Source organism: Quercus robur, chromosome 4 (genome assembly GCF_932294415.1).
Source record: "Quercus robur chromosome 4, dhQueRobu3.1, whole genome shotgun sequence".
Lineage (NCBI taxonomy): Eukaryota > Viridiplantae > Streptophyta > Magnoliopsida > Fagales > Fagaceae > Quercus > Quercus robur.
In genome coordinates this window covers 71,374,914-71,391,595 of record NC_065537.1, presented here as the reverse complement: position 1 = coordinate 71,391,595, position 16,682 = coordinate 71,374,914, and the positions used below count along the sequence as shown (strand labels likewise).

At 33.0% G+C, this 16,682-nt stretch overlaps 1 protein-coding gene across 1 annotated transcript; it reads right to left on the bottom strand.

Moving 5' to 3' along the window:
* Window positions 1-1,553: 1,553 nt before the first annotated feature.
* LOC126722517 (uncharacterized) lies at window positions 1,554-1,919 on the bottom strand. The gene has a single exon (XM_050425673.1). The coding sequence runs from the start codon at window positions 1,917-1,919 to the stop codon at window positions 1,554-1,556; it is 366 nt and encodes a 121-aa protein (XP_050281630.1).
* Between the last annotated feature and the right edge of the window lie 14,763 nt (window positions 1,920-16,682).

Sequence of the window (16,682 nt, the reverse complement as noted above, 5' to 3'; positions counted from 1 at the left end):
ATGTTCTCTCTATTTTGAAAAATAAGTTAAACTATAACAATTAAGACCTTATAAGTTAATAAAAACAAAACAAATAATCCATTATCTTCATAATACATTTATGTGCATCTTCCATCGGTTTTGAAATAATGCCAAATATCTTAATAATGTTTTTACATAAGCATTGGCACAATTGGGCAAATGTAACTTCCAAATTAAAAACCAATTTCCTTAGGAACAATAATAATAGAAGGAGGAAAAAATATTATTTAAAGTAAGAATAATAGGCGGCGTGATTTGGGCGGTAAGGTGGCGCGATCTGGACAGTGCTCTGAAACTTGGCTAGGTTCCTAGCACTCTCTCTCCATTGCTAAGGTAATTTATTTTTTATTCTTAACTTTGATCTCGGGTTTGAATCTATTGTTGCTGAGCTAGTTTATTTATTTATTTTAATTTGAATGGTAATTTGTTGAACAAAGTTTTTGTTTTTACAGTTTTTTCTTGAAAGTTTACAGCTTTATATACACAATTTATCTGAAAATTTCTTCTTACTACTTCAACAAAAAAACAGTTCAAATCCTAATCTCTACAATAAGATTTTTGTAACCTATGATTATTTGTTGTGTGCACGCATGCATGTGTGTGTTCTAGCTTGAGTTTCTGTTTATGAACTTCTTAATGTTTACTTTTCATTTATGAACGAGTGAGTTAATAATTTCTTTGAATCTTTTTTGCTTATCAGCTAAACATTTGAACTACATTTGTGTTCAGAGAATTCTAGCAATGGAAGTAGCGGACATTCCTTTCTTTAATGTTGATATCTCAACTGCAATTTAGTCACGATTGTTTTGCAAGGACCTTTCTGCAAGCGTGTCTCGAAGGGATGGAATTCTTTCATTTCTTATCAGAATGATAAGCAAGAAAAAGTTGAAGAATAGAAGTTAAAGGCAAAGAAGAAACAGTGCTAAACAACAGGCATAAATAAGCTTTAAGATCGTTCAAATAAGATAATTCACAATTAAGCTTTAAGATTTTTTTTTTTTTGAGAATGAAAATAAGATTTAAGATCATTCAAGATACTAGTTATAGATTATCAATTGTAACACTCAATACCAGAAAAACCTTGAATATTATAAACTCCTCTACTATCTCCTGTCAAAAAGAAAAAAAAAGTGAAAATCATTTGTTGAACTGTTACCTCGTTTTGAAACCACTTTAGAACAGCCATCTCTTCTCCCAAAACCATAACAAACAAAGAAAAAACTGCCTAGGTATATTTTGTTTTCTGTTTCTTTTTTTTTTTCTTTTTTTCTTTTTTTGTGGGTTTTTTTATGAAATATTTCTTTCTTTTATTTTTTATTTTGAGGAGGTTATTTCTGGCCAGTTATATGAACTGCTTCAAATTTTCAAAACACATCCTCAATTAATCTATCACCAAAGAGAAGAGCAAGTCATCAAACACTAGGCTGAGCTAAAATCTTAAATATTAGTATTAAAATTAATATGATTTGTTACATACACAAGTGTAATTAAACTCATACCTTAAAACTAAAAATAAAGCTTATACAACATTTTTAGATTGGACCCAAGCTTCCAAGCACATCAAACTGAAGATGTTCATTAAATGGCTTGAAATAAGACTCTGAGTAAGGCAAAAACTCACCACAGGAATTTGACAAAGGCAACTTATTAGACACCCCATCATTAATATCAACCCCCAATTGTTGGTCAGAAAAGGTAAATGAACCTTGATTATCACCACCATTAACCTCCATATACCTTGCTGTGTCTGAGTCTTGACCAGTAAGCTCCTGAACAAGGTCCCTGAACTTTGAGGCACTAGTCTTAACCTTCATGGGGCTTGCTATGTGCACCACTTTGATAACCTTCATGGGACGTAGGTACTTTTGTCTTTTCTCCTTCTCCCTGTTAACCAGCATTTTGAATTTCTTTTGCATTTATCATTAATTTTGAAATATTTTAGTTAGTTGTCAAGTTTGCAAAACAAACTAGCATCTCGAGTCTTTGAAACTCGAGTTCAGTGTGAAACTCGAGTCTATAAAACTTGATTTCCAATCTAAGGCGGAAGAAAAAAATCCACGTGGAGCTCGAGTCTCTACCTTCAATAAGAAATACCGTGTTCCTTCGTTCTGGGTTTCTTCATTTTCCTAAGATTTTTTCTTCGTCTTCATCTTCATTCTGTTCTTCTTCTACTGGGCTTCTTCTTCGTTTTGGGACCCATTTATTCGAGGCCCTTGTCGTTTGATTTTCGATCAATTTGGGCAACGACTAAACAGTCCCAGGCCAAATCAGTCCACAACTTCATTATTAAGGTTGGGTTTTTTTTTTTTTTTTTGAAAAAAATTCCATGTGGGTTTGTGATGTTCTAGGTTTCTTCTTCTTTGCTCTGGGTTTATATTCTTTGTTCTGTTGGGTTTCCTTCTTCGTTCTTCTTCTCATCTCTATGGAACTCAAGTCTTTACAACCTCAATTTCCATGTGGCTTTTTTCTTCCACATCAGATTTGAACTTGAGTTTGAAGGATTCGATTTTTGTCACTGATCTCGACCCTTTAATGCTCGAGATGCTAGTTTGTTAAAATGTTTCCAAAACATGCCAACTAAAAAAATAGTTGCTAACAATAATACTACTCTTGCAAATTACCCCCAACATTTTTTACAATCATAAAATAAAATAAAAGAATTATACATAAATAAAAAAGAGAAAAAATTATAACTTGCATCCTCTAGTTTTGTTAGGGGAATTGGCATAAAGTATTTGAAAACTACGGTGTTTTGCTTTTCTTTGAATATTTTTAATTTAAAAAATGCAACTAATTAATCAAGATAAATAAATATATATATATATATATATATATATATATTTAAATATATGCTATTGTCAATTAAAATATAAAATGGCAAAAATCAATGAACACTAATAGATACAAATTGTCAATTACCAAACAAATGTCACAGAGGCAATAACCAACGCTCTCTTTGCTTACATTTTCCTTGAACCCAAATAAGATTTTCCAATTTCAAAGAGAAACAAAAAGAGAAATTTATGAACTTGTGGAAAATTAGTACAGGGGTTTGATCAGAACCAGATCTTAGATTCTAATTTCTAGTGGCCAGAATTGTACACAAGTTAGGGATTATTAAGTATTGAAGAGCTCATTTGGGGCAAGCCAGGGTTGAGGGAAACCTACCACAAAACAATGCCAATGCCATCCCATAAAGTGGTTCATTAGGTTTTTTTTATTTTTTTATTTTTTTAACAAGATAGAAATTTCACTTTAACCCAATTTAAGTGTATATGTGTGTGAACTCCCTCTTGGAGACTCGAACCTTAGCTCTTGCCCTCCACACCCCACCAGCATTTATACTTGTAAAGTGACCACCACACCAAAAGTGGCACCAAAAGTGCCTAATGGATATTGATTAAGTTATAAACTCCAAGATATTGCAACATTTAAAACTGCATTATACACATTAGAAGAGCAAATTCAACTTATCTTGAGTTATTGGATTCTCTTTAATATACAGGGCTTGGAAGCCCCACAAATCTATAATAGCTCTTCTCAAAAAGAGAGATGCATCAGAATCACACAGGACACACCTAACTGCCATTAGCTCAAAAAAGCAATAAAAAGAAGAAAATGGGTTGAGTGGAGAAACGGCTGGAAAAAGTCTTTGGAGATATATATATATATATATATATATATATAATGTAAGACCAAACAATGAGGTCGTTTTGGGGCCACTGTCGCCACAATTCAAATGGAAACGGGAGGACTTAATGAATAAAGTTGATACTTCAAAGGTTGAATTAAATAAAAGTGAAATTACATGACTAAATTTAATCCAAGACAAGAACATTGTGTATTTTGTAATTTAGCGTCAAATAAAAATAAAAATTGGATAGGAGGATTTTCTTAGGTTTGGGAGCCATAGCCCAATTACAGATTCAACTTGAGGAGAAGTCCAAGCCATACTACAAGTTATCAAACTTGCAGTATTTCACAAGTTTAAAAAATAAAAATAAATTGAAGGGTACTGCTTGTCAAGATTAAATATAAAACAAGACTTGAGGGAAAATTATTCATGTAATTAGGTTCGACGGTTTGACAAAGATCAGTTGTATTAGCAAAAACCTTTTATTTTCATTTTTAAAAGAGTAAATGAAAGTTTTATTGATTGAGGAAACTTAGAATATTGGTAGTGTAGAAATGGGATATTTATAGGATATTTATGTTAGTTTAATTGTCCCCCTTGACAAATAAAATATAAAATAAAATACAAAAATGCGCTTGAAATTTGGGCTAATACTAGGTACGACTAAAACCTTCCAAAAATATCCAATTTACTCCCTATGTGCAAGTGACACAAATATTCCCTACTCCTCTGAGTACCCCCGTTTGGGTACAACTGATTTCTTACTAGTGTTTGCACTTTGGCTTTTTTTGTTATGGTTGAGGAAATTGCACTTTGCCCACCTGTGGTTTGGTTCGTTTTAAAAGTGCCTACCCATGGTTTAAAAGTTATCACTTAACCCACCTGAGGTAACCTCCGTTAGACACCCGTTACCCACCTCTGCCTTTTCCATTAAAAAATCCCCTTTACTATATAAGTTACAATAGAAACAGAATTAGAAGCAACATATTGAGGAATGACTTCTCTCTCACCATCTTAGAAATCAAATCTTCAAACCTAAATCCCATATCGTGACCCAAATCTTGTTCAATCAACACAATAATTGGTTCCCTCTTGATGTATATACTACCAACAAAAAGGAACCCAAATAGCAAGGGAAAAAAAAAAAAAAAAAAAAGGAACCCATTTTTTTTTTTATTGGAAGGAACCCAGAAGATTCTCCATCTTCTTTTGAAGCCATAGATAGAACAAATATGTCGAATCCTAAAAACTCACAATAGGAAAAACTAAACCAACCTAGAAAGCCATTACACTCGCAAATCCATTAAACCTAAAAAATTTGAACCCATTAGCCATAAGGAAATTTAAACCAACCCAAAAAATTCAAACCCACAAATGCATTAACCCCAGAAAATTTGAATCCACCACTCTTCATTGCTTTGATCTCAATCGATCTAGACAATCAAGTTGCTCTACTGCTTAGCTGATCTCACGATTTCGTTTTTCTTGTTTCTTTGTTTTTGCTTCTCGATATGGGGTTTTGGGTGGTGGCTAATAGCGGTGGTTGTGTTGGAGGTGGTAGTTTGGTGAGGCTATGATTTCATGGTTGTGGTGGGCCTTTTTGAGATGTTGGGCTAGACTGACTCCCGCTGTACTGGGCCAAAGTGTTTTGGATAAAAGAGTTAAGACTAGTCCAATTGTAACCCACTTTGATCCGACTTGTGCACAAACTATGCCCCGTTTGCCAAAACTTTGGTCACATGCCCATAGCAGGCAGAGCTGTTATAGAAGAGTTATGGTAAGAAAATGTAATAATAATAATAAAAGAAAGCACGTTTGACATTGGACAGAATAAGGGTCTGTTTGGATAGAGCTGAAAACTGAAAATTGAAACTGAAAACTGAAAAACACTGTAGTAAAATAATTTTTAAATGTGTGAATAGTACCGTGAGACCCATTTTTAATGAAAAAATTACTGAAAAGTGATGTTTGTTGGTCCGTGAACAGTACACGAACACACTGTTCAAGGGGGGAAAAGTCAAAAGTTCCGACCTTTGAAAGAAAAAAAAAAAAGTTACAAAAACGCAAACGTGCGTCTGGGAAGCGCAAAACGCACTTCCCAAACGCACTCTAAATAAAGGATCCTTAATTAAAATGAAGACCATAACGACAAGAAACACCTCGTAAATGAAATGGCGGAAGTAAGTAGAGAAGAAATGAGTTATCAAAGAAGGAAAAGATCAATCTGCCAAGCTAAGTTATGTTACAGGACCAAGACCAAGGAGTGAACCATTTCCTCAATGTGAATAATCTCCCAGGAAGATCCTACTGTAGAAATTAATCACTTTGAGGGAAACGGGCCTTTGACAGAGAGTAGGCCTTTAAAGGGAGAGAATAGATTAGCCTATTAGTGCATGCCTGCCATTTTATGCTTTCTATTTTTGTTATTTCTAATTTTTCTTCCATTTTTTCTTTTCTCAGTGCTTACCTATTTAGCAATGTTGTGATTCTCTCCTAGTGGTTACTATTGCCGTGATGATGATCCCCCTGGTGCATAGCAAGGGTCCTTTATATATTGTCTACCGTGACTGGTTTTTACCATTTTAGCCTTTAACCACCTTTATCTGGTCTGGGTGTCTTTGCTGACCATCACTACTTTGTCAGTTGTCCAACCACCACCACTTACCTATGCTGGCTGCGCCACTCCCCATCACCAAACAAAAAAGATTATTTTGTTTGCTTGCTCACCATGGCATTCTTATTCGCCACGGTTTAAGTGTTTTCTTTTTCCTATCCCTCATGGCATGCACTTAGTAGTTTCAGCTCATCCTTACTTTTTTTGGGTGATATGTCATTCCAATAGGACATTTCCCCCAAAAAACTGAACGGGAACCCCAGAATAAGCTTTTCCCTCTCTTACTTCTAACCCATGACCCACCACTTCCTGTATTGGCTAGATACAGGCTGGTGATGTCTGGGCCTTGCGCTTGCTCCACTTCTGTGCATGTCCAAAACCTATTCGTTGCTTACACGTTTGTCGTGGTCTGGAGGCTCGTCTACGCATTTAACCGCTCACCCTTGACCCTTTATGGCGTGAACTGCTTTCTTATTTCTCATTCCTTACAGCTTGCTTCTTTTAAGGGCTAGACCTTGTTTGATTGTGGATTTTTCTTCCTTCAACCTATTCTTTGCTCCTTTCGTAATCCTACTGCCATTTTCTGTCATACCACTTTACTGTTCTTGTCGTGATGTTATTTGACTCGTGCCTGCTAGGTCTCTTCAGGCCTGCTACCTATTTTTCTCTCAATAACTCAATATGATCGTTGGTTTTATACTCATGTTACTTTGGACTTTTCCTGACCCATTTCATTGCTTGTGGGCTTTTTTGTTTTATTTCTTTTTTCTTGAGCATCCTTAGCTCATTTACTTTCCTTGGACATCTTTGGCCCGTTTTCTAATTCTGCATACCTATGGACTTTTACTAACTCCCTTAAACTTCCCTAACCCGATTATCTTATTCCTTATCCTTAGGCTTCCCACAAGTGGGTTAACTGCAATTACCCACCCCTTTTTTTTTTTTTGAGAATCACGTTTTAGCAACTTTTGAGAGATTCCAGTGAATCCCGTGCACTATTCACAGAATCCACAAACATCTTTTTTTAACAAAATTTTCATTAAAAATGAATCTCATAACACTATTTACATATTTAAAAATTATTTTGTTACCGTGTTTTCGGTTTTCATCAAAATAAGCATTATCTAAACATACCCTAAACCATTTACTCCCTTCCAACATCTTTACCTGACTGCTAGTCTGCAAAGATCTTAAAGTAACCACATTATGGTAGTCATATTTGCAAGTGTTTGAAATTTTTTTTTTAATTTAAATTTTTTTTCATTTCTCCACAATATTATTGTAGTAATTAATGATTTTGAGTTTATATATATATATATATATATATATATTTCTATTCAATGTTGAGTAGCACTAATATTTATGAATTTGTCTATAATTTTCTTTCTAAAAATTTATAAACAGATAGTTAGGTATTTTCAAATATTATTTATATATTCATTTATAATTGTATATATGAATATTTAGGTATAAAAAAATAGTTGAATATTTGTAGTATTTATATGGATTTATATTTTATGTGAAAATTCTATTTGCGCTTACTTTTTGATAGTTTTTTCAAAATAATAATTAAAGGCTAATTAGTAATTTCAGGTATGGGCTAAATAGATGCATAGAAAAGTTGCCTTAGGTTAATTAGACTCAACTTTTGCAATTGTGAGATCTCCTTAGCATCATGCAAGCTGTGAACAAGCCATGAGATTTTGCAATGTTATTAAACTCGTTCCATTCTGGCCAGAATATTTCATTACGATATGCAATCCAAAATGGTAATACCACCCATTCTACATCAGGTCCAATTCCGACCAGTTTCAGGTCATTTCGGCCGGTAGTAGTTTTTAGCCAAAAATAAAATACATATATATATATATATAAATAAATAAAAATAAAAGAAATTAAAAAAATTAAAAATTAAAAAAAAAAACCATCAACAGAGCATGTTTCCACATAGCACCGATCGCCTGAAGAAGTTCAAATCATATCTGCTACAAAGCTACCAAATGATTAGGAAAAAAAAAAAAAAAAAGAGGAAGAAGAAGAGAATAGAAAGTTAGAGCAGTTGTGAAGGAAGCTCAACTTTTAGTTGCATTTGAAACATTCTTCTTCAATCCTACATTTAAACATTTGGTTTGGGTCTCTGAAACTTTCCAAGAAGAACTTTTGTAAGTAATTGATGGGAATATGAAATGAAGAAGAAAGAATGGAGGATAATGTATAAGACATTGCACGTGGGTGATGGAGTGGGGTTAGGTGAAAAGGGGGCTTCCTAGAAGGTTCCTAGTTTATAAGAGCCTGTTTGGATCACACTGATTTTGAGTGATAATTACTCAGTTTTCATCATTGAGTTTCCAAAACGCGTGGGTCCCACAAAAAATCTTGTGTTTGGCTTGGTTTTGAGTACTTGTTTCCATCACTCAAACCTCAAAAATTTGAGTTTGGATAATGGCATTCGGAAACAACATTTGAGTGTTTTCAAAAACTAAAAACTGATTTTCAATGGGTTGGGTCCATAGTTTTGGCAAAAAGTTGAGTTATTAGAATGAGATATGTGATTGAGTCTTTAAACCAAAAAAGTATTTTTGCAGTTTTTGAGTGAATGTGAGGTTTGAATTAAGAGTTACTAGTTTTGTTATGAGTTTTGAAAACTGAGTTATTTCTAAACCAAACGAGCCTTAAATATCCATGTTTGTTTATTTACAAAAATACTCAAATTTGAATTTTAAAATAGGGTTTAGTTAATGTGTGCCATTAAGACACATTAATCCATCCGTTTTGAGAAACATTTTCTCGGGAATTGAAAAAGTATTGAACTGTCAATACTTTTTTAATTCCGGAGAAAATGTTTCTAAAAATGAGTGGCTTAATCACTTTAAAAAAATCAATTTAATCACTTTATTATTATAGTAGTATTTATTTTAAAACACTATATTACATTCATTAAATGATGATATTACATTTATAAAATTTGGCTAAAGAATAGCAATGAGTAATAACATTTTTTTATTAATTATACGTGTGTGTATGTATATATATATATATATATATATATGGATCCGATTAATGTGTATCCTAACAACACACAATAGTATACTATTTTTAGAAAAATTTTATCGAGAATCGAAAAGGCGATCAAAACTTTTTCAATTCCCGATAAAATTTTTCCAAAAATAATATACTATTGTGTTCCTTTAGTACACACGTTAGTAAAATCCTATATATATATATATATATATATACATAAATAAAGTGGTAATTCCAAAACAATCTAAAACGGTACGTCAAAATAAGCTGGTACCAAAATATTCCGTTCTAATAGACAAATCGAAATGGTATTCATAACATTGAGATTTTGTTTACTAAATAATATAGCAATTGTTGCCATTATTTAACACTTGTTAACATTGATTAATAAGGCACGCTATATTATTTCAGAAACAAAACCCATAGCGTGCCCACAAGTGCATGATGCAACTTGTGAACAAGCCATGATGAGATTTTGTTTGATAAATAATATAGCAATTGATGCCGTTATTAGCAATTGCTGACATTGATTAATAAGGCACGCTGTATTATTTAGAATTTTGTTTACTAAATAATAGAGCAATTGCTGCCATTATTTAGCAATTATTGAGATTGATTAATAAGACATGCAATATTATTTAGCAAACAAATAACAAACAAAACCCATGTTATATCCACAAGTTGCAATGTTGCATCATTTTAGGGGTCTCACAATGCAAAAACTAAGTCTAACTCAACTAGGACAAACCCTTCTAGACACCCAATTAGACAATATATGTAATTATGTTTAAATTGTTATTTAAAAGTAAGCACAAATAGATTTTTAACATAAAATATAAATCCACATAAGTAAAATAAAACAATTTATTTTAGAAAGCAAAATGTAGTTGAAAAGATTAGGGACTGGAAAGGTATTTTGGAAAAGCTGTGGGCTAAATTGTAATTTTGAGAAATTGGGGTGTCTAAAATATAATTTGGGAAGTCGCAGGTTGGGCCTTTGTGGTGGAATGGGAATAGGAAAGTGGGCCGAAGTTCTTTTGTTCTTGGATTTGAAGTTTGAATGTGGGCTGAAAGGATCTTTGATTGAGGATGTGAGTACATTGGGCTTCTAGTAATTTCGGATTGGGCCTGGCTGGGTGAGGCCGAATGGGCTGAAGCTTTATTTTCCTTGTAAGCTACGCTCAAAAGTAGCTTGGGCTTGATCTAAATCTCTCTCTTTGCTATCTTAATTTCTTTGCTGTGGGTGTAGTGGGTCTGTGTTTGTGTTGCTAGGTGTGGTGGGTCTGGGTTTTGAAGAGGGTTTGCTTTGGTTTTGGTTTGAGATTTGAGAGAGAACTAAGGTGAAGCCATTTATGATTTTTGTGAATGACTGTAAGTGTCTGATAGGATTTTTTGTGAAATTAGAATAGACCACTTTCAAGTGTAGGATTTTTGTAAATATTTTTTAGGATTTGTGCGAATATGAAAATTTTATTTGGATTGATTGGCTCAAGATTGTTCATACCAAGAGGAGGTGTGTTCTTGAACCCAAGCTACAAAACTCCCACTTTGATCTTGTTTGTTTTTGAGTTTTGTATATTATTTTTTGTTTTTAGAGGAGAGAGACATAAAAGTGAAGATAAACCTGATTTTAACAAAGGTGGGTAACTGATGTGTAATGAATTGAAGTTCTGAGCAAAGTGTAAAGTTTTAAACCAAATAGTTCATACTCAGATAAGTTTACTGTAATTATTCCTTTAATCAAACCCTAATCCTTTTCTAAAACAAACATTGATTAACCTCATCACTTAGCTCTCCTTTGTGTTTGGTTTTGAAAGGTGGGGATCTTTTTGGGTTTGGGTGGTATGTGTCTTTGATTTTCTTTGGTTTGTGAAAATTTCATGTTTTTTTTTTTCTGGGGTTTGAAAGAGAGAGTTTTGGGTATTGCTATGACTGTGTGTGTGTTTGTGAAGCTGAACGTGTATAGCAGCCGTGTGTGTTTACATGAGAATGATTGAGCTAATTTAACATGTGAGCATGTAATTCTACAGATAAAAAAACAGATTTATTTAGCATAACATGAAAATGAAATAAGTGACAGATGCTACCCATTTTTCAGTCTCTGCTTCCCCTTTGGTTGTTCTGCTTTTCCATTCTCTTTTGTCCTGGTAATAGACACAGAGTAGAGTTAGTGTTCAAATCCAAAAGGGGAAAAGAAATGCATATAATTAAAAAGTAAGAGGCTTGTTACGAATCTTCTTTGTTTTCTGCTGGTATTGTCTCTGATCTGCTTCATTCTAGCTTCTCCTTTCTTTGTCTTGATTGATGCTTATGTTGTGGCTTTAGTTGTGACTGCTGTTGTGTGTTGGAGTCCTGGGCAAATGGAGAAAGGAGGGATTTTTATGTGGTTTTTGGTTTTGATTATGAAGCTAAACAGTAGGGTTTTCTGGGATTTTTGGCTTTGCTTTGAGGGTTGTCTTGTTTTTGTAAAAAAAAAAGGGAAAAAGAATGATGATATATATGGTTTTGGTTCTGTTTTAGGGGGGTAGAATGGTTGATGTTTTGGTGTTTTTGAGGGGTGGTATGGTTGTGGCTTCTGATTTATGAAGGAAATGTGGGAGTTTTTTGTGTTCTTTGCACTGTTTTTGTAACTTTGGAGGGGCTGGTTATATCTGCTGTAATGGGTTTCGGGTAGAGTCTAGGGAGGAGGATGTTCTGTGTTGGTTTGGCTGGGGTTTTTGGGTAAAGGTTGAGAGTTAAGACCAGCCGTGGGACACAGGAAGAATCATTTGGGTTTGTGCTTCCCAAGAGGGTGCTAACTGTTGTGGGGGAGGGGATCCTAGGGGTTTTTTGAAGGAGAAAAAGAGTTTATATATGGAGGATCCCTAGGGTTTTTTGAGAATAGATAAGAATGATATCCCACCTCATGTATGAGGAAATGGGATTTTTCTAGCATTTGGGACATGCTTTAATTGTTATGGGATTTAGAGATCAAGTTTATTTAGTAATTGGGACAGGATTTAGTTCACCTGTCTAACAAATTAGAACCTGCAGTGCAGTTAAGGAAACTTGATGTCTAAATAAACTACATGTGGGGCCAAATATGACCAAGTGCAGTTAAGGAAGCTTGGTCTCTAGATAAACTACATGTAGGGCCAAATATGACCAAGTATGAGATCAAAAAAAAAAAAAAATATATATATATATATATATATTTATATGACCAATTATAAGTGGACCTAAATAAAAACAAATACCTAATTTACGAAAAGCAGTTAAATTTTTTTTTTTGTAAAAAAAAAAAGTTAAATTCTTTAATCAATTTGATATTCAAACCATAATGACATTCAAAATAAAAGAGACCTTTTTTTTTTTTTTTTGAGAATAAAATAAAAGAGACCTAAATGCTATATTTAGTACGAATAATACTACAGACACAAACTATTTTACAATATTTTTATAAATTGCTGATGTGACTTTAGTAATAATTATTGCAAGTAAAAATGTGATGTTAATGATGTACTCATATTAAAACTAGTAAGAATTTGCCACATTAGTAGTTTGTAAAAATATTATAAAATAGTTTATATTTATAGCATTACTCGTTTAGTACCAATTTTTCTTGAAACTCATGCTAAAATTTAGCATACATTCCATAGAAAATTATGTACTATTTTTTCACAATTAAAATGCAAATTTAATATTTTCCTTAATTAAGTGATATTTCATTCAATTTCAAGCTTGATTTTTGGCGATGACTAGTCGAATTAAAGGGAATTTCATGATCTTAAACATAGCTCCAGAATTAATCTAATCTCACGGTTAGATTTCAATTTAAGCTCAATTATATTTATTTATTCTCGTAACAATTTATGGAAATTAACAAAAATGAGGTATATCTATCAAAATCATAAAATCCTTTTAATTTATGGCTAAAATAGAGCCGGACAAAATACAGTACATGAAGGAATGATCATGGATTAGTCACGGCAACTATGTCTCAAACTTTTCCTCTATCCCATTTTGTGAAGAGTCTGAAGCTCTAGCTACTAGAACAGCCCTTACATTCTACCCGAAGGTTTGTATTGCCAATGTAGTCTTTGAGAGTGACTCTCAGATTATCATGAAATCTTTGAGCAACTGTTAGAGTTGTTTCTCACCTGTTGGCCATCTTATTCAAGATGCTCTAGTCCTAGCATCAACTTTTTAGAGGGTACAGTTTTCTCATGTTTGTAGACAAGGCAATGTACCGTCCAAGTTTTCAATAGAAAGTTTTACATACATATACATTTAGATTATATTAGAGTAGAATTTTCTATCTTAGATCAAAATGATAAAGTTTGTCCAAAGTATCTTAGGCAAAATTTAATCATTCTAGAATTTAAATTTTATTAAATACTAACAATTAAATGAATTCTTGACAATCAATCACTAAATAACCTACTAAGTATTGCATGAAATACAAACGCGAATAGAAATTTCTTATTCATTTTATTTAAAATATATATATATATTGTAGGGACTGGGTTTGAGCACTTCTTCTATTGGATGAGTGGACTCAAGCTCAACTAGCCTAATACAATAAATTTATAGAGAATGGGTTTAAGAACTAGGTTTTAGTGAGGATTACAACAACTAGACACAATTATGAATGGATTGAACAGCAAGGACATGGATTAAAGTATGAAAGTCTGTCCTCGGGCATTTCATCCGAGAGACTTAGTGTTCTTCTTCTTTCTTCAGTGCTAGGTTACAAAGGTTTACAAGATCCTACGAATTGCTCCCGTATTCCCTTTTTTCTCCGCCCCCTTTTCTGGAGGATTTCTCACATTATATATCCCTCCCCAGTCGATTTTGACCCTCTATCTGTTGATCATGCAGGTCACTATGCGAGTGCTTGTCTCATCAGCCACCTTCCTAAACTTCCAATGAGTTATGGCAACCAAGATCGCGCTGCTCATAGGTCATTTCCTTATTAATGCGGCCAGAACGTTAGCTGTGGGCATTTAATGCGGAGATGACAGATTCTCCTTGAACTGTTCCTACACCATGCTCCCGTGGCTGTCCTACAGTACTTGTCCTTTTTCTTGGGACGCTCTAGGAGGTTGCCATTGATAGCGGACCTTTCTTCCCTACTAGGATATGGGTTGGCTAAGGATAGGATTGTTCTCGGCAACGTTTTTGGGCCACTTCAACTTTCTTTATTCATCCTCAGCCATTTCTTCCTCCTCGGCGTGGGCCTTGGGCCTAGTATGAGGTGGGCCGGGGTTGTCAAATTCTTTGACCCCACATATATATATATATATATATATATATGTATGTATGTATCATGTTCTAGAAAGATAAAGTCACATGTTGCAAATTTAATAAACAAAAATAACCCATAACTTTAATGGGGAAAAAAAAAAATATATATATATATATATCTAAAAATAAGAAGAAAAAGAAAGGAACAACTTAAAATGGTTGACGTTTGAGATTACTCTCACCTTTTGATTCTCTTCTTAAGTTATAGTATTAAAGACTTAAATAAATCATTATCCCTATATGCAAGAATACAAATCCTCCCTCCCAACTACTCTACCAAATGAATGTCAGTTTTTTAATTTATCAACTACACATTCCTCCTCATTTTTGTTGATGGATACACTGCCTCTTCAAGTTCATGGGCAATTTCCCCCATCAATGCATGCAAGGACACCAAGATTGTTGACTCTAGTCCTTTTTTCCCCCTTAATGTTAAGCATAATAATTATATTTTTTTTGTCTAATTAATGTGTATATTGATCTTTCAGATGAATGTTTCCAACTTGGCAATTTTGCAGCTATAAGTTTGCCTTTGGAATTATTCCGAAATTCATACTAATCATGTATTTACAAATCCAGGTAAAATTTGTTCCAAATCACTATTAAGAAGTTTTTTTTTTTCAACTGTTTGGTTTATTTGTTTATTCTCGAACCAAAATCTTGTAGTTCCTATGCCTTTTTCTTTGAATTTTATACTTTAATTATTTGATACATAATTTTCTATTTTTGAATCATCGATTCATTTGTTTTCTTAAAAAATTATGAAGAGGATTCTATATGAAGAGTCCTATGGTATATAGTTATTTTAATATTCAACTTAGCTTTTGCATATTACCATATATATTATATTGTCTAAGCTCTTTTTCTTTGGCCTGATAATCTTGGAATATTAGAGCATGCTCCACTTATTTACTTGGGAAAGTTGAAGTGGCCTTGTCCCCTACCTGTTTGACTAAATACTTGGTTTTTAGTTTTTTAAAAAGATGTGTTGATTTTATAGGTTGATTATAGCAGTACTTTCTTAATTGATAGGCACTGTCTTATAATTTCATAGATGGGATTTTTCAAGTGTATATTTGGAACTTCATATTAGTAAATTCCATAACAATTGGGTTTTTATTTATTTATATAAATTAGCCATATATATTTGGTGGTTTTCCTCCCTGCAAAGGCCATGGAGGGATTTAATCACTTCAAAGAAATACTTAGTATGATTGGAATTGGAAGTTTAGACAAAAGGGTTTTGAGGGTTTTAACACTTACATATTAGGAGCGATACAAAAGTTTACATACTTAAATTTAGTAGTCACTTATAATGTAGTGAGATTCTGTACAGTTGCTACAGATTGCAAGTATTTTATAATGCTCTTTAGTTTTATTTGGCATTTTTGTTATATATCTCATCATATGTCGTTTTAGGAGTTTGAACCCAATGAAGAGGTAGAAAACTATTTCAGCATCATTTGTCTGTAAAGTTGCTATTTAAATATTAATTTGGTATTTTAGACAATGTAATTCTTTCAGTTACCTTTGGAAATATATGATACCAATACAATCCATGTGACTTCGTATGCAAATATTGAATATAATTTCATGCGATATTTGAATGTATAATTTTAAAATTTACAATAACATTTTTTTGTGCATCACATGTGCTAATTACTAGATAATTAGATGACATTTGTCACTATAGTATGCTTGGAGAAATTGTATCAATTTTTAAAATTCATTAAATTAGAATTATATGTAAAATTTTGATTTCATTGTATATGTATTATATGTCAACAGAGAATTAAAGGGGTTAAATTTTGATTTATATATATATTTATATATATGTAAGGACACGAAATTTAGGGGCCCAAGTCCACTTAGAATAGTGAAGCCTGTATCGCCTAACTAAGTCCAAACAGATAAAAATTTGTTTAGAGAGTGGATAACATAAGTTGGGCTCAAGTCTGAAGATTCAAACAGGAAAGGAATGAACAACAGTTAAAAACAAGTATATTGATAGTTTGTTACAAGCTCGCCCGAGGACGATGTTTTTATACAATGATACACACTGTTTTCTTTCTCTTTCTCCTTACTGTTCTTGTTCTAATTTCTTTT

Excerpts from the sequence above, each read along its gene's own strand:
- LOC126722517 (XM_050425673.1), bottom strand. The coding sequence starts at position 1,919 with ATGCTGGTTAACAGGGAGAAGGAGAAAAGACAAAAGTACCTACGTCCC.